At 38.1% G+C, this 26,664-nt stretch overlaps 9 protein-coding genes across 9 annotated transcripts; 3 read left to right on the forward strand and 6 right to left on the reverse strand.

Annotated features, from left to right (window-relative positions):
* Nucleotides 1-84: 84 nt before the first annotated feature.
* FA14DRAFT_160017 (uncharacterized protein) lies at nucleotides 85-1,339 on the reverse strand. Its single transcript, XM_025498494.1, has one exon. The coding sequence runs from the start codon at nucleotides 1,069-1,071 to the stop codon at nucleotides 190-192; it is 882 nt and encodes a 293-aa protein (XP_025358759.1). The 5' UTR covers nucleotides 1,072-1,339; the 3' UTR covers nucleotides 85-189.
* A 49-nt stretch (nucleotides 1,340-1,388) lies between these two features.
* Nucleotides 1,389-4,238, forward strand: FA14DRAFT_160018 (putative NADH dehydrogenase 78K chain precursor). Its single transcript, XM_025498495.1, has one exon. The coding sequence runs from the start codon at nucleotides 1,762-1,764 to the stop codon at nucleotides 4,027-4,029; it is 2,268 nt and encodes a 755-aa protein (XP_025358760.1). The 5' UTR covers nucleotides 1,389-1,761; the 3' UTR covers nucleotides 4,030-4,238.
* Nucleotides 3,701-6,826, reverse strand: FA14DRAFT_27180 (uncharacterized protein). The gene has a single exon (XM_025502103.1). The coding sequence runs from the start codon at nucleotides 6,728-6,730 to the stop codon at nucleotides 4,184-4,186; it is 2,547 nt and encodes an 848-aa protein (XP_025358761.1). The 5' UTR covers nucleotides 6,731-6,826; the 3' UTR covers nucleotides 3,701-4,183.
* Nucleotides 6,827-7,014: 188 nt separating this feature from the next.
* FA14DRAFT_116836 (glycoside hydrolase family 31 protein) lies at nucleotides 7,015-9,114 on the reverse strand (the record flags this gene model as incomplete). The annotated part of the gene is made up of 2 exons (XM_025496194.1): nucleotides 7,015-8,897; nucleotides 8,949-9,114. The coding sequence occupies 2 exons, from the start codon at nucleotides 9,112-9,114 to the stop codon at nucleotides 7,015-7,017; spliced, it is 2,049 nt and encodes a 682-aa protein (XP_025358762.1).
* Nucleotides 9,115-9,976: 862 nt separating this feature from the next.
* Nucleotides 9,977-10,720, forward strand: FA14DRAFT_117823 (putative short-chain dehydrogenase; the record flags this gene model as incomplete). The annotated part of the gene is made up of 1 exon (XM_025496254.1): nucleotides 9,977-10,720. One exon carries the CDS (start codon nucleotides 9,977-9,979, stop codon nucleotides 10,718-10,720), a length of 744 nt encoding a protein of 247 aa, XP_025358763.1.
* FA14DRAFT_160020 (uncharacterized protein) lies at nucleotides 10,477-14,413 on the reverse strand. Its single transcript, XM_025498496.1, has one exon. The coding sequence runs from the start codon at nucleotides 14,096-14,098 to the stop codon at nucleotides 10,910-10,912; it is 3,189 nt and encodes a 1,062-aa protein (XP_025358764.1). The 5' UTR covers nucleotides 14,099-14,413; the 3' UTR covers nucleotides 10,477-10,909.
* Nucleotides 14,414-15,518: 1,105 nt separating this feature from the next.
* Nucleotides 15,519-18,047, forward strand: FA14DRAFT_177738 (uncharacterized protein; the record flags this gene model as incomplete). Its single annotated transcript, XM_025500761.1, has 5 exons — nucleotides 15,519-15,606; nucleotides 15,671-15,725; nucleotides 16,746-16,831; nucleotides 17,521-17,653; nucleotides 17,717-18,047. The coding sequence occupies 5 exons, from the start codon at nucleotides 15,519-15,521 to the stop codon at nucleotides 18,045-18,047; spliced, it is 693 nt and encodes a 230-aa protein (XP_025358765.1).
* Nucleotides 18,048-18,133: 86 nt separating this feature from the next.
* FA14DRAFT_153783 (uncharacterized protein) lies at nucleotides 18,134-19,315 on the reverse strand (the record flags this gene model as incomplete). Its single annotated transcript, XM_025497621.1, has 3 exons — nucleotides 18,134-18,421; nucleotides 18,492-19,092; nucleotides 19,164-19,315. The coding sequence occupies 3 exons, from the start codon at nucleotides 19,313-19,315 to the stop codon at nucleotides 18,134-18,136; spliced, it is 1,041 nt and encodes a 346-aa protein (XP_025358766.1).
* A 674-nt stretch (nucleotides 19,316-19,989) lies between these two features.
* Nucleotides 19,990-21,363, reverse strand: FA14DRAFT_27247 (uncharacterized protein). The gene has a single exon (XM_025502104.1). It carries the CDS (start codon nucleotides 21,266-21,268, stop codon nucleotides 20,117-20,119), a length of 1,152 nt encoding a protein of 383 aa, XP_025358767.1. The 5' UTR covers nucleotides 21,269-21,363; the 3' UTR covers nucleotides 19,990-20,116.
* Between the last annotated feature and the right edge of the window lie 5,301 nt (nucleotides 21,364-26,664).

The following is a 26,664-nucleotide window of genomic DNA, read 5'->3' on the forward strand; positions in this document are numbered from 1 at the left end:
TCTTCATATATCCTCACCTCTGCATTTCACCTCTCTTTCCTAACTGTATATTCGTGCAAAATAGCATTTCGAAATTTAACGGAAATCACAAGCATTGGACGTAAAAAGATAAAAATTGACGAAACCGGGAAGGATATATGATACAATAAAAAACAAAATACTCTGAATAAGATAAAGAAAGGAAAAGATCTAGTCTCTTCCATTACTGCTGTGCTCTATGGCACTCCAAGAACCGCTTGTGGGCGTACCGGGAGGACTGTTCTCCAATTGAGTCCATGCATCACTCACATTTCCGCTTTCCATACCATCTTCGTCGTGTTCGATTCTGATGGGCGATGATGCACGACTGAACCATTCTTCATCGTCAGAGACGGTAGAAGAACGAGTAGTGTTTTGTTGAACAGCTTCAGCGTCTTGTGTTGTGGTGGTATTTGTGATCTCAGGAAGTACGCCACCCTTGAGTGATTCCGGTGAAACGGTGGGTGACGATGCACCAATATTATGATGAGGAGAGTCCAGATCATTTGTAACCTTTCCAGAAGCTGATTTGAACAGATCAGAGTCAACGGAAGGAATTTGTTCTTGTCCTTCTCCTTTTGCCGCTGTCAGGGGTTTACGTCTTCGTACCGTTTGATCATTGGCGAATTCGGTTTGCAATCGTCTGTTCATGAACAAGCTTTGTCTTTCGGTCATTTCGAATTCGTCCAAATCACGTTGAACTTGTCTCATCTCTTCATACTCTTCATCATCATGATACTTTTCCGGCTTGCTTGCACCGAGTAAAGATTGATGTCTTTGCGGGGAAAGAGGAGGAGAAGCCGGCATATCTGAGAATGGATCACGAGGTCCTCCATGACGATTTGCATTTGCTTCATTTCGAACTCTGTCTCTGAAATCCCAAAATCCTCTTCTGAATTCATCTTTGATTTCATTCCATTCCGTTCGCATTCCTTCTGCGAATCCTTCAGGGTAATTTTCTTCTCGCCATGGCTTGAATACGGATACTTCAAATGCAACAGCTGCTGCTACGCCCATTGTGGCAGCAGCTGCGATCACAGCTGCATGTGGCATGATCGATGAGTGACTTCAATCAGAAACCGTCTGGTGAAAGATGGTGAGTGATGGTCAGGACCTAGGCTTATGTTCATAACTTGTTGAAGAGTAATGTGTCATGCTCCCCCATTTCAAAAAATTAAGGCGGTGCATCAGTGTCGAACGGGATAGGCACGAAACCCTACTGAAGGTGCATATAATTTCAAGGCGGAGGTATAATTATGTAATTTCTTCAGCCTTTTTAGTTACTTTTTCATTCCGAGCATTCTCATAGGTTGAGGTTGTTAGAGGCGGATTGATTATTCATTTCCAATTTACCCGCCTTCTGGCTGGCAGTCTTTAAGCAAACGCGTGTTACTTAGCCTGCCTGCCTGCCTATACGCCTGCGCCAACCCTTTCTTCCCAAAGGCTCTGTCAGCACTTACACTCTTCCGAACGACGATTGGCTGCTGCGATTTTTCATTTGGCGTGCGCTCTCTCTGGGTGTGTGTGCAAAGGAATCGGAGTGCCACTAAGGAAGAAACAAACAAGTCCTCGCGATCAACAATACGCTTGCTTCCATCACCTTTGTCAATACCAGATTTCGATCTCGGTTCTATTGCGATCAATTGGAACGTCGTCTGTTTTCCATCACGCAATCTAGAAGGAAAGTTTCGAACCGACATATTTGACGAAATCTGATCTTCTCCCCATCTTCAATTCGCCAAAATGATGTTGAGATCGGTCGCTTCTACATCTCGTATGGCACGAGGCAGTATGGCCAACATCAGGCCATCAATCGCAAATGCAAGCAGAGCTACCAGATGTTTGTCCACCTCGGCTATGCGTAAACAAGCAAGTGAAGCACCTAAACCACCACCAAAGATGATCAAATTGCACGTCAATGGCAAAGAGATTGAAGTGGAACAAGGAACTGCTTTGATTCAAGCTTGTGAAAAAGCAGGCGCTCAAATTCCAAGATTCTGTTATCATGAACGTCTTTTGATCGCAGGAAATTGTCGTATGTGTTTGGTCGAATCAAAAGGTGCACCTAAGCCTTTGGCATCTTGCGCTTTCCCTGCCATGCCCGGTCAACAAATCTTCACAGATACTCCTTTAGTCGCAAAAGCACGCGAAGGTGTTATGGAATTCTTGTTGGCAAACCATCCTTTAGATTGTCCAATTTGCGATTGGGGTGGCGAATGTGATTTACAAGATCAATCTATGCGTTATGGATCCGATCGTTCAAGATTCCACGAAATCACCGGAAAGCGCGCTGTCGAAGACAAGAACTTGGGACCATTGGTAAAGACTGTTATGACACGTTGCATTCAATGCACACGTTGCGTTCGATTTGCCAATGATGTTGCCGGTGTTCAAGAATTGGGTACCTCAGGTCGTGGAAATCAATTGCAAATCGGTACTTACGTTGAAAAGATGATCGATTCAGAAATGTCTGGCAATATGATCGATCTTTGCCCAGTCGGTGCTTTGACATCAAAACCATACGCTTTCCACGCTCGTCCTTGGGAATTGAAAAAGACAGAATCCATTGATGTTTTGGACGGTGTCGGAAGCAATATCCGTGTCGATTCTCGCGGTGTTCAAGTCATGCGTATTTTGCCACGCACAAACGATGATGTTAACGAAGAATGGATCAACGACAAAACACGTTTCGCTGCAGATGGATTGAAATACCAAAGATTGACAGCACCTCTGATCAAGCAAGGTGACAGATTCGTTACAGCATCTTGGCCTGAAGCATTGACTACCATCGCTGAAGGACTAGAGTCATCAGGAGCAAAGGGTGATGAGATCAAGGCAATCGCAGGATCACTAGCTGATGTCGAAAGTTTGGTTGCTTTGAAGGATTTGATGAACAGACTAGGATCAGAAAACTTGGCACTTGACGTTCCCGCAGGTGGACTTCCACCACCACAAGGTGTCGACTTCCGATCCAACTACTCGTTCAACTCGACCATTGCTGGAATTGAAGATGCCGATGCAGTTCTACTTGTTGGAACCAATCCACGTCACGAAGGAGCAATCGTCAACACCCGTATCCGCAAGGCATTCTTGCACAACGGATTGGACGTTGGTATGATTGGTGAAAACGTTGATTTGACATACGATTACCACCATGTAGGATCAGATGCAAAGGCAGTTGACGATTTCATTGCCGGAAAGGGTGGTGAATTCGCAAAGATTTTCAAGAAGGCAAAGAAACCAATGATCATCGTGGGTAGCGCTGTTACAGAGCACGTTGATGGACCTGCAATCTTGTCGAGCTTGGCCAAGTTGGTCGAAAGCGAAAAACAAAGATTCTTGACTCCTGATTGGAACGGATTCAACGTTCTACAAAGAACAGCATCAAAGGTTGGTGCTTACGATGTCGGATTCGTGCCCACAAAAGCAGCTGCCAACACCACACCCAAGTTTGTTTACCTACTCAACGCTGATGATTTCTCACCTGATGCAATTCCAAAAGACGCTTTCGTTGTATACCAAGGACATCATGGTGACGTTGGAGCACAATTTGCTGATGTTTGCTTGCCAGGTTCAGCGTACACTGAAAAGACTGCTACATACGTTAACACAGAAGGTAGAACTCAGCTAACGCGTGCCGCTGTTCCATCACCTGGAGCTGCTCGTGAAGACTGGAAGGTGTTGCGTGCACTTTCAGAAGTTTTGGGAACACCTTTGCCATATGATGAAACACTGGATATCCGTGATCGTCTATTTGAGATTAGTCCAACTTTGATCAGATATGATGTTGCTGAACCAGCTGGACAAACAAGTTTGGCATTCAGTGAATTACAAAGAAATCTCAAAGGAGCAAAAGCAACAGGAGCACCTCTATTACGTCCAATCACAAACTTTTACATGACCGATCCAATCAGCAGAGCAAGTCCAACGATGGCTAAATGCACAAATGCATTCTTGCTAAAGGCACCCATTCAAGATGAGGATAGCGTACCTTTCGCAAGTTTGAATTAGATTCATCAATCAAATTTGTAAAACTGCATTTGTAGATAAAACCCGTACAATATGATTAATTTTGTGTTGAGAATAGTAGCTACATGGTTATAATTATAATATACAGTATAACAGATGTTCCATTGAAGAGGATCTGTCCCAATTCTCACTGTGATTAGAAAGGAGCTGTATTGCTGAAATCGACGAATTTATCGCTTCCATTATCGAGACCACCGATGAAGTTTTCATCTAAGCCAAGTTCATAGAGAATTTGATCAAAGTTTTCAAACTTTTGATGTGTGTCTGGTAAAGCAGAATACGAAGAAGGTTGTTGTAAAGGTGGCAAATTTGTTTCGTTTCCGTTCATGAAAGGTACGAAAGTAGAAGATTGTACAGGTGCAAATCCGCTCCAAGTGGCAGTTTGAGTTGCTCTGGAGGGATTCTGCACGAACCTTTGATCTTGCGATTGAGGTGGCGGAGGTGTGGTAAAATTTCTATATCTGTCCTCTTCTCGAACATTTCTTTGATGTGCAGGACTGCCTTGTGCTGTATTGCTTGATGATCGAGAATCCATTTGATTTGAGCACTGTCGTAGCATGTGCAGAACGACTAAGCCAAACTTGTTGGCACTTGGAATCTCCCTCAGACGAGAGACGAGCATTTCACTATGTACGAAAACATCTTGTAAGATTGATGGCGGTAGAAGGTACTGTGACGGAAAGATTCGAATGGCTTTCAACAGGTACACTGCCGAAAAAGTCACTGTGACGATTGTATAATGAGGTGCCCATTTCAACAAATTGAAATATTCCTTATTTTCCACCGCAATACTCAAAGCATCAGAAGCGGCTTTGACAGACTGTACGACCAAATCTCTACGTCCTGCATTCAGGGATTCCCAACGTGTTTGTGCATTTCCATGTTGCGCAATCCCTGCCGATCGTAAGGAAGTGCTCGTCAGATACAGCTTTGCCGTTGCACATTGTAAATGCAAAGAAGCCATCCAAAAGCTACTTTCATCGTATCCTCTTTGTCGAAGATCTCTTGTCCAATGTTCAAGCCAAGCACGTAAATCTTCATTTAGGGTGTACACATTTCCAAGCATTAAATCATTGATAGGTTGATCAAACGAAGCAAGACAATTGATATGCCTTTCTCGGATCACCATCAATTCCAACGTAGCCACAAAGCGAGCATCAATAGAGGAAACAAGAGGTGCTGGCAATCGCAAAAAGTCCCTGCATCCGTCTACCGTGTGATGCTGAAGCATAGCAGTCCGACCGGCTCCATAACTGATTTGGTGCTCTAACAAAAAGCTGAAGAACCAAATTCGAGCTCCCATTACCAATGTACGAGGCACATCACTTTCTGAGCCATCATTACTGTCACTTGTGTTGTTCAACGGAGCTTCAGCCGATGTTCTTGAGGTAAGAGAAGACACAGAAGATTCTCTTTGATCGTCTCTTCTGTGTGATAGGGAGTGTTCCATTCGCATAATCTTGCTGAAATATGTATCAAGACCCAGCTCTTGTGCGATCCGGACAGCATGACCGCTCAAAAGCCATCCATAATCGCTATAGCTTGCCATCAAGTTCAAAGCCATCACATCTTCCACTCGTAATTGAGGAGCATGCAAGAGTAAAGTTCGTTGCGCATACCATTGTGCTTGTTGACAGCATATTTGGTATGCGGCATGTTTGCCATTAGACATGGAATCAATTTGCGCTCCAATCGCTAAAATTGTGACAAATAGAAATGTTGATGCCCTTCTTGTGAGGGAGAAAGTATCCTCGCTCGAAGCTCGATCATCTTGCACAAAGCAGGCAGCAATGAAACGCGGGCAACCTTGCGAAAATACAGACCAAAGTCGTCTTGCTTCTGTCTCATCTAATGTGCCGTTGGATACGACATCATTCAGCTTGACAGCTTGCCTGTTCCCCGACACAGGCGAGACAGCCCGAGATGGTCCAGCAGATTGATACAAGAAAGGCGCATGACTTGGTGGTTCTGTCATATTGGAATTGACTTCTAGCCTAGGCGTTCGTATTGCTGCTTCTGCCAATCCTCTCAACGTCTTGAGTGGTGCACCTAATCCTTCTTCCGGTAAATCTCCGGCATCTAATCTTTTACGTTTGTTTGACTTTGTTGTGCTTGTACTGAGACTACGCGGTCTTTCCCTCTCTGCGTCTAATGCAGACCTCTGTTGATGGCCGGCTTGTTGGGGTTCACTCTGAAGCGGTACATTCTGCACTGGAATAGCTTGCTGTGATCCTGATGGCTGAGCAACACTATACGGAGATGCATTTTTGATAGCTGTGGCTGAAATTACTTCTCTCATCATAAAATGCAAATCTGCAATTTGTGATTCCAATCTCTGAAATCGTGCATGATTTGCACTTTCTCGTTCTGCGTTCATCGCTGTTGTTGTTGATGTGGCTGTCGATGTTTGTTTTGCTGGCGGTATTTCAAATATACATTCTTGTTTTGTATTTCTACATCGATTACAAGCTCCGTCCGTATATCCTTCACAACGCATTTTTTGTCTTCTACAGACATTGCATGCTCGATGTCCTCGTGATATGACCTGTAATCCTTTTCGAATGATTGGTTCCACTCCAATTTTAGCTGTCAATCCACCAGACTGATTACCATTTTTGAGAGGAGAAGTGTGTGACCCAATTGATGCTGTAGGAGATGATGACGATGGACTATTACTTGACATGATTTCTTCACTTTGCCAACAATGGCATGATTGAATGAAGGTTGTGGGGAAAGAGGAAGACGTGTCTAATTTTCTCTTTATTAACTTTTATCGGACCGTTGAATTAATGTGCCCGACTTATTACACTAAAACACACTCTATTTATGCGGCATTTATTCAGGTCACAAGACATCAGCCAGCCAGCCTCTCATTGTACCTGCGCCGCGCCAAGTCGGGGCCGAGAAAAGATACACAAAACTAAAAGCCTCATTCAACACTTTCATGTCATTCGATCATCAACTTGATTATACTCTTTCGAATACAGGCATATCCTCCATTGGCGATGCAACACTAATCGTTTGACCGCCTTGACAAACTTCTGAGTCATGAGTGATTTGACCTTGGCTTTCAACATTGCTCGCGTCAACCTTTTTCCATTGATGGCCTTTGGGTAAGTATACCTTTGTCTCTGCTTGACCTGCTTCCAATACGGGAGCGACAAGGTATTTATCACCATACATGTATTGTTGCTCACATTCCATCGACCAACAATAAGCATCTTGAGGGAAGACGTAAAACATCGTACGCATGACAGGTGTACCATCCTTGTGTGCTTTTTGCATCAGTTCTCGTGTATAAGGTCTCAAGTATTCTCGTAAAAACAAATACTTTTTGCAAATCTTAAACACTTCTTCACCATAACTCCAAACTTCATTATCCGCACCACTTCGACATGTTGCTCCTCCCGTGGTTCCATGTTGCGGTTGAACGGGTTCACGATTACCATGTAAACGCATCACAGGACAAAAAGTACCCCATTGAAACCATCTGACCATCAATTCACGAAAAGCAGGTTCACGTGGATCACCGCCATGGAAACCTCCGATATCGGTGGTCCACCATGGAATGCCGGATAAGCCCATATTCAAACCTGCCGCTAATTGATTACGGAAAGAAGACCAAGACGAAGCAATATCACCACTCCAAACCAAAGCACCGTACTTCTGCGAACCTGCCCAAGCACATCGTACGAGGTTGATGATCGAGCCTTCTGGTTGACCTGAAGCAAGTTGACCGTCATAGAATGCTTTTGAGTAGCCTACCGGGTAGCTGTTTCCTACCGAGAGTCCAGATCCGGCATACATACGGTAGTTGTCCAAATCATATCGACAGAATTCAGGTTCTGCTTCATCAAGCCAGAAAGTCTTGATTCCCTTATCGTGATAATTACGCTTTGCGATTGACCAGACTGCTCTTTGTGTTTCCGGAGAAGTAAAGTCTGCATATCTACATTCACCTTCAAACTCTTGTTGAATTTGTGAGCCACGCTCGGAACGGACCAGCAAGTTGGCATCACGAAATGCATCGTAATTGTCAGATCCTTTGTCTAACGTCGGCCAAATGCTCACCATCAATTCGACTTTGTGCTCTTTGAGTTCAGCAATCATCGCTTCTGGATCCGGCCAATATGTAGGATCGAACTTCCAATCACCTTGTTTGGGCCAATGGAAAAAGTCACACACAATCACATCCATCGGAAGACCAAGCTTTTTGTGCTTTCGTACGACATTGAGCAATTCTTCTTGGGTTTGATAACGAAGTTTACATTGCCAAAATCCTAAACCGTATTCGGGCATCATTGGAACTGTTCCTGTTACACTTGCATATGCTTCTTGGATTTCTGCTGGTGTATCACCTGCTACAACCCAATAATCTAATGCTTTTGCACTCAATGATTCGAATGACATTACATTTTGACCAAATACAGCCCGTCCGATGGAGGGATTGTTCCATAACAAGCCATACCCTAAACTTGAGGTTGCAAACGGGATACTGGCTTGTGAATTACGTTGTGCCAATTCTACATCACTTCCTTTTAAGTTAAGGTTATCTTGTTGATATTGACCCATACCATAAATTTGTTCTTTCCTACTTTGTGATTCAAATCTTGCAACGATGTGAAAATGATCTGAACCAGGAATAGAACGAAATTGACGAGCTTCTAATTCTAATGCGCTCACATTTGGATCTGTTGCATCACGACGATGACGAACAAATTCTTCTAGCAAGATTGCATTCGTCTTTGTGTTTTTAATAGTCATCTTTCCAACCGGAGAGATAGTCACGGAAATCTTTCCATTCGTCAAATGAGCCGGTCCTTCCGAAAGATCTGCCGGTGCAAGCATACCTTGAAAAGATTTTTGTTCTGCTTTTGGTATTTTTGTTAATTCTGTTTGACTTTCTCTAGAGAGCTTTGGTTTGTTTGTTAATGCCCAATCTTCTTTTGGAAATTCGTACAAGAGTGTACTGCGTACCCGAACTGCATTCTCACCCCATGCCTCGATTTGTAACGTTTCACCGTCATGCTTATAGATGAGAGCTCCTTCTTTGGAGATAGAAAGCATGATGAGTAGTTGAATGGTATGGTTATGGAAGAAGAAGGAAAGGAGGATATTTGATCGTCAATATTTATATAGATTGATTGATCATATACATTTATTCGTTTAACAAGACACTTCTGAACAACGCGGGGTCATAAGTACCATCAAACGGTCACCGCTCTGTTCACAAGACTGCTCTCGTGCCTGGAATGATTTACGCCTGTCACCGGTCTACCTCAAAACGTGGGGAATAGCTCCCCCGTTTAGTGTCGGTGGCCGGCGTGAGTTGTAGAATATGCCAGTTCATCATACATACCCTCATGACACTTTGAGAGAGAATGCCGAACAATTTCCGAAGAGTAACGTCAGCTGACAGGTTTGCCTTCAGCTTATATAATTGTTGTTCAGATAATGCACTCATCGATGATGATGGGTAGAAGTGGATTGGAGATATATTTGATGTCCTAAATCAATATCCTTTCGAACGGGCCACTTTTATCACAACTCCGTCTCTTCTCACAAATCCTGATCTTCACATTTATATAATCCATGTGAATTAAATAAGAATCACAATTAATACTACATCTGCGCTTTTAGTGCGTGCTTAATCTCTCAAACAATGGCAGGGATTATCTTCACATCTCCGATTTCAGTGCAGCACATCTCCGCTTTCGCATCTCCACATCTCCGCCTTCTTTTAGCGCGCACTTAGTGAACCTCATCAGCCACATGTCCGCTAAATTGATTATCGTGAGAAGGCTTGGTTTGATAGTAGAATGTTATGATGTGAATCAACTTAAATCCGCTTCAATAAAGGTATAAATATCTAGTCAAGAATTTCAGGTCTTCCATTTTAATTTCAAACACATATCAAATACCAACAAAGATGTCTAATGAACATTCCTCTCTACAAGACAAAGTTGTCTTGATCACTGGCGGCGCTTTAGGTGCAGTAACGGCCGAGCTTTTGTCCAAGAACGGAGCAAAGATTGCGTACGTTTATCATGCAAACGTAAAAGCAGCAGAAGATGCAATCAGAAAGTTAACTGGTCAAGGTCATGAAGGCTACCAAGCTGATTTACGTACAGAAGCATCAATCAAAGATGTCTTTGAAAAAGTAAAGAAAGATTTCGGCAAAATTGATATTGCGATCAACAATGTCGGCAAAGTGATCAAGAAACCAATCGTGAACATCAGTGAAGAAGAATACGAAGAAATGTTTAATTTGAATTCAAAAGTTGCATTCTTCTTTATCAAGTATGCTGCAATTCATGTCACAAATGGTGGAAAGATTGTTACCACAGTTACATCACTCTTGGCTGCTTTCACAGGCAATTATTCAGTTTATGCAGGTTCAAAAGCACCCGTTGAACATTTCACTCGTGCCGCCTCTAAGGAATTACAACAAAGACGTATTTCCGTCAATGCAATCGCTCCAGGTCCAATGGATACGCCTTTCTTTTATCCACAAGAAGAAGATGCTGCCGTTGCTTTCCATAAATCACAAGCTCTCGATGGTCGCTTGACAGATATTCATGATATCGCTCCAATCATCAAACATTTGGTTTCAGATGGTAATTGGATCACAGGTCAAACAATCTTTGCAAATGGTGGTTATACCACTCGTTAGAAGCCGTTTCATCAGAATGTATGATGGTGTCTTGACAATTGCGATATCATTTCAAAAAATTGCTAAAGAGAGAGAGAGAGAGAGAAAATAAGATACAGTAAAAAAGAAGGATGCGCGAGAAAAAGGTATATAGGTACACATATTAACGATTAAAACGAACGAACGAACGAAAGAAAGAAGCGAAACTTGTTAAAATCCGAAAGATGCTCTCATTGCTCGTAGCACTTCCAATTGCATCTTTGTCTCAATTGCCGGTCTTGGAACAGAGATCAAACCGCTTGACATACGTTGGATAGCAATAAGGCAAACATCGGCAGAACGTAATAAAGACGGTAAAGGTCGACCATCATACGCACCTTGAAGTGAAAGAGCAGCTTGAGCTTCTTGTAAAAGTTCATAAGCTGCCATATGTTGAGCTTGTAAAAACATACTGATGAACGGATGATGCCAGAAGTCGGGATGATAGGCATTACCCGATGCAGAAAGAACGGCTTCTGTCACTTTCTTCTCCCCTGGGAACATGTTCACAACAGAAAAGTCTACATCTTGATCTGCGTATACATTGTTGAGTTCCGCAATGAATGAGATATGCTCTGCTGCATTGAGTCTGAGTGATCGATGTTGTGCCGAGAATTCATGCTTTGTATCCCTGTTTTCATTGGACTGAGGATCGTGCAAGAAGTCATGCGAGCCCGGAACACGATTGAGAGGTGCTTTTATGCCAGAATTATGTTGGAAGCTTAATTTTCTTTTCTTCCTTGCATACAGGTCCCTTTGTATCGCTTCGGCGATATTGAAGAAATGCAAAGTGCCTAGCGCAACATGATTGCACACGAATGAGAGCATAGACCTTCCTGATTTTGGCAAAGAAGCAAACGAATCCATTGCAGTTTTAGCCATCTCACCAAAGATCGAATGCCAAAGTCGAATGATTTCAACAATCGTTTGATATGCTTCATCTTGTTCAACTACATTTTGACCAAACGTCAAAATGCTGGTTGCAGATGTTTTGAGAAGACCGTTCATGTACTTTTCACAACGAGACAGATTGGCATAATCTGCCACTGCTTTCCACAACAGAATCTTCAAAGAAGTCGCCCTTCGAATGGTCAGCAAAAGCAATTCGGTGTCAATGCTGCCAGTTTGTGTGATTTGAACGCGAGCTTGCATGCTTGTCTGACGTGTTCGTTCGATGATCATATTCCACATCTTTACGTCTTCCCAACGAGATAAAGACACAGATTGCGAATCCAACGAAGGGCTCTTGCTCGAAGAAGCTTGCATGTCATTTGAAGCGAACTGCATCTGTGGCGATGACGACGGAAGGCTTCCATCATTCGAACCGTCAGAACGAAGATCCAATCTGGAAAGAAGTAAGATGTTATTTGCAACATCATCCGACTGATCGGAGTCATCAAAATCGTCACTGTCATCAGCATCCATGATCGGCATAGAATACATGGCATCCATGTTACTTTCCAATGAATCCGTTTGATCCTCATTCGAATCAGCCGATGAAATTGCAGCAATTGTCAAGGGATTCGAAACATTTGTGCGATAAGTGACCATCTTGACAGTATCAATCATAATCGCCAGCCATTCAAGAGCACCCAGTAATTCCGTTATATCACTATCAACCGGAGCTGAACGTCTTTCTTTACGACATCTCGAAATAATCCTACGAACGTGTTGACAAAGTTGTCGTAATCTTTGACAGGCTTCAGTGGCTGCAAAGAGGGTATTTTGGTATAATTCAGATGTCGAATGATCAACACGTCCGTCTTCGGGTGTCGGAGGCGTTGTCATTCCAAAGATGAGCAAACCCAATGCTAGACGGAAAGACCAGGTATCAGATATTAAATCGAACAGTTCCTTCTTTGCTTTGTACCATGCAGTTGCCGTCATATGCTTTTGAGCTTCAAGATTTTCAGCACTTTGACTGCCATACTGAGAAGCACTTGCCAAAACTGCCGAATGTAATGCTGATTCGATTTGCGCACTGTAAAGAGGTGATCTGGGACTACGACTCCCGCGAAATCGCTTCGAGTCCATCAAAGCATCCAAGATGTAAACCGAAGAAAGCAAAAAAGGCGCCGAAGCAAAGGAGCACTTTCCAATTGCATCTGAACCCGTCTCGAGCATTGCCTTGTTCAGTACACGTTGCAAAGCTTCATTGCCTCGATGCGTACCAATGTTGGGCGAGCTGTGCATCGATCCTGCGTATGCATCACCGCTTGTGTTTGTTTGGCTATCATTCATGATCGCCAAGCCTGCTCGGTAAGGCGGCGGAATGCATTCTTGACCAAGCCAATGAGAGAATGGGATCTCAAAGGTTTCGTAAAAGATTTTGAACTTGTTCCGTTCCAAATGGTCCATCATTAGATCTTTGCCGAGACTCTGTTCCATTTTGCTGTGTGGAAGAGTGTGTGAGTTGTACGTCTGTAGGGCGTACAAGTGTTGCCACATGGGTTGCTGAGAATTGGCAATATTACCACTGACCAAAGGAAGCGCCGCATTGATCGGGCTTGGCGTCAAGAATTGAGTTGTGCCACTTTCGATTTGATTCACTTGTCCTGCTGGCACAACGATTGCTGGCGGTTGATCCTTGGTTGTCGGATAAGGTGCTGCATTTGCTTGTCGAGCTTGTTGTTGATTTTGATGTTCATGAACAGCATTTTTCTTTCGCTTTTGTTCTCTTTGTGTAAGCATCCGCTCTAGCCATAAAGCCGTACAAAAGATTTCACGTCTTGCACATCCCGAACAAGCTTTAGCAGGTATGCCATCTACCAAAGGAGCTTCCAATTTCAAATCACAAGCACTTTTTGCTGAACGACATTGATCGCATGATCGGTATTGTTCTCGTTTGGTATTTGTATTCTTCTTTTTTGTACGCTTAGGTGGATCGGTTGGTTGAGATGCATCTGCATTTCCATCATTTGAATGATCGCGTTTGGGAAGCTTTTGTAGAGTAACCGTATTCTGAACGACAGCAGGAGCGTTGATTCCTGCAGGCTGTCTGTCGTCGATGAAGTGTGGCTGAGTAGCTGTCGGTATGCTTGTTTGGAAATGAGATGTTGGAGGTATATGCTGAAAAGGTGGATGAATGCCTTGTTGCTGTGTTGGGAATGCTATGAATGCATCAGCCGGAAGATTGGCAGTTTGCTGACTGTTGGAACTTTCAACAATTACATCATTATGAGAAGGTTGAAGTTGATTGGTATCAATTGGACCGCTAACGTTCCATGCTGCGTTTGTGTTGATTAAACCATCTTGACCTTCTTTATTGTCATAGATGTTATTCCCGGTCGAATAACTCGTACCGGAGAAGGATACCGGAGGCCATAGTATAGGAGGTGAATTTGAATTGATATGCGTCATAGGATTGTCGATGACAATTTCGCCATTCAATGAAGAAGGATCAATTTACCATGTCAATACAATGTTGTAGAGAGGAGTTATGATTATTTGTGTTTGTTTGTACGTGGTCAGCTGATTGGGCAAGTAGACACACACTTACACACACTGTTTGATCGCCGCTTTTTGATTAATTAAGCTATAAATTAGATGCAGATTGTATGCAACACAGCTTATGTGTGTGTTTTATGCCCGCGTGTGTGTGTGTACTTTAAGGGTAATTGCATTTTGACGTTTACAATGAAGTCTGTGTGAGTATGCACACACAATCAAAAATGGGTTGTAAGCGGAGTAAAGTATTAAGCGGGTAGGTTATAACGCTCGTGTGAATTAATTATTCTTTTAGCGTGGTCTTGATCACTCTAGCCTTCCCGTTCATTATTCGGCTTCTCCGATCAAATTCAGGAACAAATTACTGATTAGAAGGTCAAGGCAATAGATATAAATTCGATGATTTCATTTTCATTTGAACTCGCTTGTATAATGTTTAGCGAGAGCAACAATATTCCTTATACAGATTAAGCAGTTATACTATCTTGCTTATCAATATTAAACATAAACGAGATATAAATCATTCAGATGAAGTCTAGAAAGAGTCCCCCTATTTTCACACGCACCCCACTCTTCGGGATGAATTCATTGTTCAATCATAATCGGTTACCGTTTTAATAGAAATCAGTGGCAAAAGAGTGCATGTTTAGCGTGACACTTTTTGCTCAATTACCGCATAATAGTGTATCATTGTTCACGCTAACAAAAGAAAGAACTATGCCGCACTAATCGTTTGTGTTCTTCTTCCTTTCTTGCTTCCATATCCTGTTCATGAACGCAAGGACAGCCGCCGCTTCGTGTGTTCTATCTTCCTTTGACATAACTCTGTCACATTGAGATCATCCTATCAAGAGATTTTGATAGATTAAGTAAGACATCTTGTACGGGTAGAAGTCAATATAAGTCAGGAGCTACGCATGCCATTCTAGGTAAGCGTCTCATCCTCTTTTTTGGTCGTAAACGAAATACTCATTCATTTGAGGGGATCTTTCCTATATAAGAAAGGGAATGCTTATTCCACAGCACGCCGTCTATGAGATAATGTCCCAAAGTTACATTCTCGAATACATAGGAGGTTGATATGACATGCCGTATATGTGCAATTTAATATAGAAATTCCCCTTTCATACCGGGATAACTTCAAAAGCACGAAACTAGATAGGGTTATAAAAAGAGCAGCTTGCACAGGATTTCCTCTTCACTCAATCCCACAAGATTCTTCTTACCACACTAAACAAATTTCCTACCATGAAGACTACATTTCCTTCCTTCATTCTCGCTTTGAAGCTTACCTTCATCTTTGTAGTTTTAGCTGCAGTGAACATTCACGCGGATGATTGTTCTGGCGATCCAAAGTGCATTTCGAAATGCAGTAGTTGTCCAGCTACTGGACTTGCAAATTGCTGCTTTAGCGTTTACCGGTAAGTATTATTTTATTCGTTACTTGAACCTTTTGCTTACTTTATATCTTTACCCTTTATTTAGCGACGTACCTAACGTTTGGTCACCTTCCGGTAAAGCACAACTTTGCCAAACCGGTGTAGATGTTAGCGGTAATGCCCTTTCAGGATGCAGAGATTGTCTACGTTGCTAGAGAATTCCAGCAAGATGTTCAAGCATCGCTTCGAGCGATTACCAAACAGTCACCCATCAGGTTGCCTTGGTATTGCCATGACTTACTCTGAATAGCATTTCTATCATACCGTATACCTTTATGTGCTAAAAATATCTAATGAATACTTCTTTAGCCCAATTTTGCACTTTGTGTAATTACGTCAGAAAGCAAGTATAGGACGCCCAGTTGAAGTCAAATGAGGTTGAATTGCGTAAAGGTTATTGTGAAGGGGATGAGTGCCTTCTATACGCAAGTTGGAGGCTGCGAATGAGTTCTTTAAAATCTAGATCAGGGTGGAGAACAATCGGAAAGAGAAAGAAACTGATCGTTTGATAGAGATCAAAAGGAAGAAGAATACAAAGGCACAATTGTTATTTGAATGATGTTAGAAAAGACGGAAAGGGCCGAGGTTTCGTCTGAGAGTAAATTGACAATCGACTGTCCGCATATTGAATTTGAGAGTTGCATAGTCACAATGAATGCAACCGCGCGGCGCCTTTGCGGATACGACAAGAAGTCACATTCTCGGAAGCATAAGGATTGATATGAAGTGTCTTACGCATGCAATGCAATGAACGAATTCACTATATATTACAAATAACTTCGAAGGTACTCAAAGTGAAGACTTATTTAAAGAGGGAAAGATATTCTTTTCAATCCACTTCCACAACAAACCCCAATTCAATTTTTCCACCATGAATTTTGTTGCCTTCCCTTCCTTCATTCTCGCTTTAAAGATCGCCATCATCTTTACTGTTTTGACCGCGGTCAGCATCCATGCGGATGATTGCAGTGGCGATTCGAAATGCGTCTCATCATGTGCAAGCTGTCCATCAACCGGAAAAGCAGTTTGTTGCTTTAGCGTTTATCGGTAAGAATTGTTTTACTGTTTTACTAGGATCTAGTTGCTCACTATTACTTAATTTTCATTAACCCTCTATTCAGCGACGTACCAAACGTTTGGTCACCTTCTGGTAAAGCACAACTTTGCGAAACAGGTGTAACAGTCACCGGCAATCCGCTTGAAACATGTAAGGATTGTTTACGCTGTTAGAGCGGAAGTGAATGATCTACAGAAGAAATGTTCAAGCGATCATTCTCAACAAGTTTCGACGTTCGCTCGGTGTTGTTGCGCTTGCTCTTGAATTCATAGCTCTCATTTCGTATACTTTTACTGAGCACAGAAGTTATTTGAGCATTTTGTAGCACTTCGTGTGCTGTTTATTATCAATTCAATCAATTCTTTACACCTTTCTGCGCTGTGTGAAATCATGTCGGAGAGCGAATACAAAAATTTCAACGCCCAAATCAAAATGTGCGATCTCGCATCCTCAGGGGCAAGTGTACACGAAGAGCGTTGTTAAACATGTATCTGCTCTCTGGTCAGCATATCAAAACCTCCTGTCTATCCACGTCTTCTCGTTTCAACTTTTCGCTTACCTCTTTTTGATGAGCTGTTCGCGGCGCCTTCGATAATTTGCCAAAAGTTAATTAACCAAAAATGCTCCGACTGAACACAAGTTCTCAATCTTGACTGTTTTGGTACTTACCTATGCTGCAAAGTATGCGATGCTATGAAGAATGCAAGGATAAGAGGTATCATATCCTGGGTGTCATGCGGCTTAGATCTGCACACCATCCATAAATCTAAATCATACTTCACATCGGATTTTCACCATGATTAGCTTTTCTATCCCATCTTTCTTATTTGCGCTGAAAGTGACATTCGTGTTTGCTGCCTTCAAGGTATATGCCAGCTATTATTGTGATGGCGATCCGAATTGCGTATCTCAATGCAAACATTGCCCGCATGACCAAAGTATACTTGCACCATGCTGTTTTGGCGTCTATGAGTGAGTAAAGTGGGCAATTTTATCGCTTAAGGAATAAAACTGATTACTGGCATCCCCTTTCAGAGGACAAAGTTGTATTGCTTGGTCACCTTCAGGTGGCGCACGACTTTGCGATATTGGATCAAGTTCTGCTAGCAACCCACCCGTTTCATGCCAAACGTGTCTTGAATGTCCTGATGCAAACAGTTGTGCACAAGTGAAATGTTCAAGTGATGATTTAGGAACATGCTGTTACGCAAGATCAAACGAAAACGGTCCTCCGGATTTGTTTGATTGGTATTGCAAGGATTGTGCCAATTGCAAGCCTGGCTATTATAGTACGGCTTATGAGACAACCAAAGCAAATTGTCGTGCCTGCAAGCCAGGCGAATCTCGCGGCGTAAACTGCTTCTAACGTTGCACAGGAGTATCCTACCACTCGGTTCAATCTTTTTTATAGCTTCAGGAATACGGTATAATGAAGGATTCGCGTGTAACTAATTACAAAAGAATAATGAGAACAATGAATGCGAAAAGGATGGAAAAGATGTGAGCTTGATTCGTAGAAAGGGTACGCTCACCACCTGACGGCAGTCCAGGTAGTAAAACAGGATTAAGATTGAAATTATTGCTTGCGAAAACTGTGATTGAATTGATTGAGAAAAAAGCATTGTCGAATGATGCAACTTGACTAGCAACTTGATCGGCACATGTATCGAATTGTGCTGCACATCCACTGCTGGTGTAGGTAGTGTTGGCCCAACCACCACAAAGACCTATGTTGATTACCTGAAAATAAAAGAAGGGACTTTGAATTAAATCAATTTGCCACAATTCTACTTTATGCTCCATTACTTACCAAGAAATGCCTTTCCCATTGTTCTTTACATGAGCTTTGGGGTAGAGAGAATAAAACATTCGGGGATGGCCAATTATCCGTGGAGATTGCTAGTGACTTATTTGTTTGCCCATTCCCATTGCCTGCCAAAGATAAAGTATAGTTCAGATTAACCGGTACGCCGGTTTCATTGAATGCCCAAGCTGAGATACCATTAGAATTTTGAATATCTCTCTGCATGACGATGACCGTTCGACCAGTCTGTCCAAAGGTAGAGCCTTGCTGTGCTTTCTTAGAAAGTGATCTTCGAGCACTAATTTCGGACGTTCCACCATGAATGTTTGCCGGTTCATGTATGAGAGATTCATAGTAGCCCACACATCCGCTCACGTTAACATTTTGTTGACGACAATTCATTTGTTCACCAAATGTTCCCGTCATTGAACCTGGTATCCATCCTGCTTGACATTGTTGATCCGTATGCAAGGCTATTATAGGTCCTTCTCTTAAATCATTCACACTTTGTATAATGTCAATCTCTTGACTACTACTCGCATTTGCTGTCATTGTCCAAAATGCAGGCCATACACCACAACCGCTAGGGTAATGATTGAGATCAAGGCTGAAAATAGGGGAAATTAGAGTTCATTAAGTGAAAGCACAATACAACAAGCACTTCTCTTAAACACTTACACGTATAAGCCATCTCCATAAAGATAATTTGATTGAAGCTTGACGCTATTACGAAAAGGAGGATTAGAGGTTGAATTATCCACACCGATTTGAAGTGCAAATGGAGCCTCTTGTCCTAAACCTGCTATTTCAGTGGCAAGTGCTTCATCCATAAGTGTATATGTTGCTAAATTATCTCCTACAACTGCATTTGTTGTCACGAATTTGTAATCGGTCCAAAATCTTGATCCTCTTGTATCAGTTGAAAGAAAATATGTCGAACATGATCCTTTTCTTGCCAAACATACGAGCACGATAAATAACCACAAGCTTTTGAACAATCGAGAGAAGAAAGAAATCATCTTTGTGAGGATGACGGGAAGGGAAGTGGTGGTAGTAGGTATTTGATATACAAAGATATATACATGAAGATGATTTTCATCCTGAAAATGAGGTATATTTGTTTAAAGTATAATGTAAAGTACAAAGAAAGGAGAATAATGAATGATGAACAATATTCTCAACAAGGAAGATCTACTGAGGCCCGTTCTTCTATGTGTTTATACAAGTAGAACATTCTCTCTTCTTTGTATATCGAATCCGCTTCCATGGGGGATCTGATCGTGTGATAATGACAGCTCAAGGGACAAATTGATAACGCCATGATATTATTCCGAGGCCTGAGCACTGAGATCTTGGCAATAATCGACATTCGGCTCATTTGGCATCGGCGGCTTGATAATGGTCGATCTTAAGGGTCTGAACGCATTCTAATTGAACGCCGAGTAGGGTACATAGCATAATTCATAATAGCAATGGTATGTGGCGCTGTTGAAGCTATCCAAACGGCAAAAAGAGGCTTGCGCTTGACTTGTTGTACAATATTAATTCGATTATCCAAGAAGGAATACAAGAAAATTCGAGCCCAATGAGCTCTTCTAAAGCACAATTAAGATCAATACTTCGGGCATGTCTCAAATATGCGACTTATCCTTTTCGAAGCCACGCATGACAGAGGATTGCGTCATGGTAGCGATAAGTTTGAATTCATCCTTTCCACCGCTTGTGCTGGATCGGTCAGATGTCTTTTGCCATAGCCTAGATTGTGAGTAAGTACGTTCATCTTCTCCCGCAATCGTTCTCATCTCTCGCAGGTTCCACAATCCTCCTCGTAAATCGTCCACATGGAATCGAAGCGATAGATCTAGCGAAGAGCAAGCATCGGCGTCATATAAGTATCTATGGCTGAATACCAAGGGTAAGAATGATAGATAGCCATCCAATACCAAACCATAAAAGCATGCAGCTGATGCTCGTTCACATGGCGGATAAAGGATGTCTGGTCCACCTTGATTTGAAATTGAATTTTCCTGTAGATGTCTTAGCCAATCATAAGTAACTTTATTCGTCGTCTTTAGATCATCTTGCTTTGTTGCATTGTCAGATGCTATTCCGCCAAGGTTATCCCACATCAATCCTTCGGGCGTAAGCTTTTGTTCGTAAAGCGGACGAATGTCTTTTGTTACATCATTTACCGCATCCATCACGCTCTTTTCTAATCGACCGGCTTTGACTTCTTCTAGGTAGCGCTCTTGTATTGTTGGCAAGGCAGAATGATCGGTTACCTTGTAAGCTGGTTGTTCGGCATACGCCATTCCTTCTAGCGTTCGATCTCCTTTTGTGGCCACGAAATCGATAAGGAATGCAAGCGTTGAGCGTAGGACAGGAATTCCAGTATTTTTATCTTTATGACCTTGATCTTGTTTGACAAGTACCAATCGTGTAGAGAACGTTCTGGTTTCGCGTAAAGTCGTTACTTCCAATCGAACAGAAGCATCTAATTTGGTTGGACCCAAGAAAGATGCTTGAACAGAGTATATATTCAATTTAGACAATTGTGATTTTTGTAAAGATTGATAAGCAGATACGATTGCAAGACTTACGCAAAAGCCTCCATATGCTATACTGTTTGCGTTTCCTAGTGGAAATGGTTTTTGTACACTTTCGAACTTTTGAACGGATTCAGAGGAAGATGCTTGGTTCACCCTTTTGAGGGCGACTAATCGATCAATTGGACTGATATGTGAGGCTCTCTTTGAGCTCTGCTCATTTGAAGATGTACTCATTCTGAGATGAGGTGGTGATCACTGATAGGAAGGAAGGATGATGGTCGAATGTATGCTGCTTTAATCCCATTTTTTCTCCACCGGGTAAATAGTGTTATTGAAAGCCGAATTTCATTCCTGCCTCTGTACGCATGAAATACTATACGCGTTACGCTTACACACAAAACGGAATACGGAGATAAGCCATTCAAAAAGGAAGCTGTAGCCCGCTTACAAAAATGATGATAAGGCGTGAATGATCATGGCCTATGTGAAAACAGAAAATGAATAGCATGTTTATCTTTTAGATTAGGTCATGATCCAAAGACTTGGTGGTGAAGATGAGAAAGCGTAAAGATATGTTCCATTGGTTTACTCTTGACCACTTCCACACATATATAAGCTTTTAAGGTGAACTCAACTGCGGATCATACTTTTGCTTACAAAGAGCTTGGGATTCTGACCGAATAGCAAGCCCCTTCGGTCAGGCACAAAATAGAATCCACGATGATCGATCTTACACCGAGGCGTGTGATACGAGATGTGAAAGACACAACGATGAAGAGGTGATTCAACCAAAATGGCTTACTTCTTCACGCTAAATGCTCGGCCAAGAGGTTCGGGTAGAAGGTGAAGCGGGCTGATTGTATGCATGGATCCGAATAAGGTTCTTCGAATTCAACAACAGATCTCGATTTGATATTTGGGATATATTCTATATGTGGTGTGGCTTGATTTGTTGATGACCGACCTCGTCATCCAGCAACCGATGGCCGAACGTTGCTCGGCGAGAATGTTTGTTTGATGAATGCATTTATTGGTTATCAATTTGAATGCTTGCAAACACTTTGCTGCCCCTTCCTGGCTCGGTCTTCTACGCGTACACTGTTGAAATGAACAAAGTTTTACCCCGCTCACCGAGGCCGCGCTAAAGAAGTTTTTTGTCTTTTTTATTTGCGGAGGATGTTAAGCAGGGTCTAGGCTACGCGGCCGAAAAACTTGCATAAAGGTACTTTCCCAGCCTTTTTTGATAGCTTTTTTAAAAAAATGTGCACAAAACCAGTATGAAGATTTTAGCGCGCGCACGCGCTAAAATCTGAATTGTATTTAAAAATTTGTAGTTAAAATAAATTTTATATTTAAAAAAAGAAACGCGACCGATTCGTACGATTCTTTATATGCATATTAAATTGAGTTATAATTATTCGACAGATTCGTAAACGAATCGATAGATTCAGTAGGGAAACCCTTATTCTTTACTATATGATATTAAAACTAGAGAAATACGAACCGCGAACCAGACGCGGTATAAAAGAAACGCGTTCCTTTCTTATAGAATCCTATTTATTCCTATCATTATCTATCGCGATTAATAAGAATATCTGATCTTTCGGTAAGAAGTATCGACCTTCCTTACTATATATACTATTTAAAAAGTAGTATAGATTATTATCTTACTAAAGAAGAGCTTAATTATTTTAAAAATAATTAATTATAATTTAATAAAAACTAAATATATAAACTAAGTATAGGTCTTATCGAGGAGGTTTAATATTTTAGATATATCTTTATACTTCGATCTAAAAGTAAGATAAGGAAAGCTAAATAAGCTAATATATTATTATATAAGAAATAAATAAATAAAGATTCTTAATTAGAATTCGATTATAGGTATAAAATAAATATAAATATATATTATTTTAGTTTATAATATTATATAACTATAATAATTAATAGTAAATATTAATATAGACTTATATATCTTATACTTATAAAGATTATAAATTATTTATTATAGATTAATATTTACCTCGAATCGTTAATTCTTAAAAAGCGTTTTTTCGAGAATATTATAGATATCTTTTATTAAGATTCTTATATTATAAATAGATTTTATTAAGATTCTGATAAGAGTTTATAGTATCTAATTAGTAAAAGCGATTTAATAATAGAGAAATATATCTATAATATTATAAATAAGATTTTAAATAAGATATCTTAGAAATATATAAGCTTTTAAAAGAGTATTTAACTCTAGATCGAATTAATTACCGATTATAGAGGTTAAAGTTTTATAGATCTTACTATCGAAAATAATAGTATATATTATTATATATAATTAATATATTTTTATACTAGATAGTAACTAGATTAGCTTTTAGATCTAAATATAATTATATTCTATCTAGATTTAATATATTATACTAGAGTAGAAATAAATCTAGATAAAAAGGATATTTTATATATTAAACTCGAGATTAATTAGTTTAGAATTAACTTTAATCGCCTTAAAAAAAAGAAGAAGATAAAAAGAATCTTTTAGACTTTAGAGTTTATTATAGATATAACTAAGAAAGTCTATCTATATACTTTATTTATATTTAACTTTATAATAGGAAAAAAGGTTTTAATTAGTTTTATATTAACGAATATCGAGTTATCGTTATCACTAATATAATAACTTAAAAGACTTAAAAAAGACTATAAATTTAAGTTAAAAATAATAATAATTAATTACTTACTTATAAAGATATATATAATCGATATTATTTAAAGACTAGATTAAAAGATTCTTTATTATTACTTTTATATCTTATAAATAGTATATAAAAAGTTATAGAGTAGAATTATCTATTATAATTTAAAGATAAATTTAAGTAAAAAAAAAGTGTTTTAAGTTAATTTATTTAAAGGATTCTAGAATCTTATCTATAAAAAAATAAATAAAAAGGAATTTATAATTTAATAAAGTAATTATCTTATCTTCTATTAAAAAAAAAGTTAAATAAAGTAGAAAAAGTATATCTAAACTTAATAAGGTTTATATTTAGACCGCTAAGCCTTCTTTAGTAGAAATAAGTAAACTAATTCTATCGATATAAATAATCTGATTAAGAGATAGTATCTATAGTTAAAAATAATATATTTATTTTACTTATATATAAAATAAATAGATTTCTTAATATTTTAATTAATAACCTAAGTATTATTTAACTTTTAATAGTATAAATATTATATTTTCTTTAAAATCTAAAAGCGAAAACTTAGTAGGAAAGAAGAAGAAGTAAAAAAGAAAATAGTATAAATCGATAAGACTATTCTATAGGATATAATAAAAGCTAATAAAAATATTAAAATTAATAATAATCCTATTATAATTTAGTTTTTCTTAAATGATTTAAAGTAGTATAAGGTTATATTAAGATATTATATAAACGATAATATACTTTATATCTTAAACTATAATTATAAGGCTTTTTAAAGAGCTAAATATATTTATAAATATTATTTTATAATTATTATCTTATAGAACTTTATAGTTAAACTAGATAATATAAAGAAAAGATACTTAGAAATATTCGAAGTAGAAAAGAATCTTTAAGATAGTTAAGATAAATTATATAGAGACCTTTAGTATCTTATTAAAGATATTTAAGATATATTAGATAGAAACCTTTAAAATATTATTTAGAATAATAGTCTTAAATTTAAAGTTATAATAGAAGATAAATATTTAAAAGAGAGAGCTAGTATATATTTAGAAATCTAAAAGAATCTTATTATTATTATTAAGAATTATTAAAGTATTCTTTCTTATAAAGATAATTATAAAATAATATAGAAAGAACTTTAAGAAATTAATAAGGCTCTTTTATATATTAAATACTTATAGAATAAAGTTATTACTCTTTTACCTATTTATTATATTTTATTAAGATCTCTTTTATCTATAAATCTTTCTTCTTCTAATAATTAAAATTCTTTATAAATTATCTTTTTTACTTATCTTTCTTCTTCTAATAATTAAAATTCTTTATAAATTATCTTTTTTATTTAACTTTCTTATAAGTTCTATTAAATATAAAAAGAATAATATAGAATAATATAGTTAATAAAAATATAAAGTTAAAAATATTTATTAAAAGCTATTTAAATCTCTTTAAATAAGAAGGTAAGTTCTTCTATAAACTTATTTATTCGTTTACTCGAATTAATTACTATTTAAAGTAAAATTTATATAACTTAAAGATTAAAAATCTTTATAGAATCCTTAAGAGGAGAAAGAATATAATAAGATCGTCTTATTTCTTCTTTTAATATATTTTTATTTAAAGATATTAATACTAGAGTTTTAATTAAATTAAAGTTTTCTATATAATCGATAATACTAACCTTTTATTTATTATATTCTTTATACTTAATAGAAGTTAGTAGAATTATAACCTTATATATTAAAGTATTATCTTTTCTATATAACTTATACCGGTTTTCTCTAATAAGATATAAGATATTATTATCTTTTTTATCTATTTTATTATATAATTTCTATATAACCTTAATACCTTTAATAAGATTTATATTAGAATCTAAAGTATTTAATTAAATTATAATCTGATTATTTAGACTATTCTTAACTATCTAGATTAGATTATTTATAGAGTTATTAGCTTAACCTTTAATAGAATTAATTATTATTTTAATTAATTCTTTATTAGAATCTCTAGCTTCGATAAGATTACTATAGTTACTATACCTTAGATAAGTATAAACGGTATTAAGGTTTTATATAACTAGTTTATTATCTATAAATCATATCGCTTTCTTAAACCTTCTATAAGGTTACTTCTTACCAGCTATATATTTTACTTATTTCGATAGTATTCCTTATATATTTAATATAAAACTTAATAGTGATAAGATAATAGATAATTATAGAAAGTAAAAGTTTTATTTAGATTAATAATATATTATAATATATATAAACTTACTTTTATTCTATCTTATATATTTCTTTAGAGTAAAGACTAATAAGGTATAATATATATTAAACTTAAGAATAGTATTATATATAAAAAGAAAAGGATTCTAATAAAATATCTATAAATATTATACTTTATTAAAGTATCTAACTGAATATCTAATAAATCAAGTATATTTCTAAAGAAAAAGCTTAGATCTAAATACATTTCTAATAAATAAGCTTAAATCTAAATATATATATATATCCTTAAATATATTTATACTTTTCTTATTATTATCTATAATATAATTATACTATTAAATATAGTATACCTTTAAATAAGATAGTTAAATTATATATATATATATATATAATTAGTAAATATATTTAATAAAATATTTAATATATATATAATATAAATAAATTCGATAAGATTTAAAGATATTATAAAGTATTCTTATTATTTTTATCTTATAAAATATTATATTCTTTTTTTTAATTATAATAAATAAAAAAGGTTTCTATATATATTCTTTAATATAATAAGAGGATTATTAAAGAAACTTAAAGAATCTATCACGATTCTCTTTTAATCTTATAAATATTATACTTTTATATATTATATATATTATATATATTATATATATTATTATATTCTTTTTTTATTATAATAAAT

Source organism: Meira miltonrushii, assembly GCF_003144205.1.
Source record: "Meira miltonrushii strain MCA 3882 unplaced genomic scaffold FA14scaffold_1, whole genome shotgun sequence".
NCBI classification, from domain to species: domain Eukaryota; kingdom Fungi; phylum Basidiomycota; class Exobasidiomycetes; order Exobasidiales; family Brachybasidiaceae; genus Meira; species Meira miltonrushii.

Coding starts and splice junctions, on each gene's coding strand:
- FA14DRAFT_160017 (XM_025498494.1), bottom strand. CDS start 1,071: ATGCCACATGCAGCTGTGATCGCAGCTGCTGCCACAATGGGCGTAGCA.
- FA14DRAFT_160018 (XM_025498495.1), top strand. CDS start 1,762: ATGATGTTGAGATCGGTCGCTTCTACATCTCGTATGGCACGAGGCAGT.
- FA14DRAFT_27180 (XM_025502103.1), bottom strand. CDS start 6,730: ATGTCAAGTAATAGTCCATCGTCATCATCTCCTACAGCATCAATTGGG.
- FA14DRAFT_160020 (XM_025498496.1), bottom strand. CDS start 14,098: ATGACGCATATCAATTCAAATTCACCTCCTATACTATGGCCTCCGGTA.
- FA14DRAFT_27247 (XM_025502104.1), bottom strand. CDS start 21,268: ATGAGTACATCTTCAAATGAGCAGAGCTCAAAGAGAGCCTCACATATC.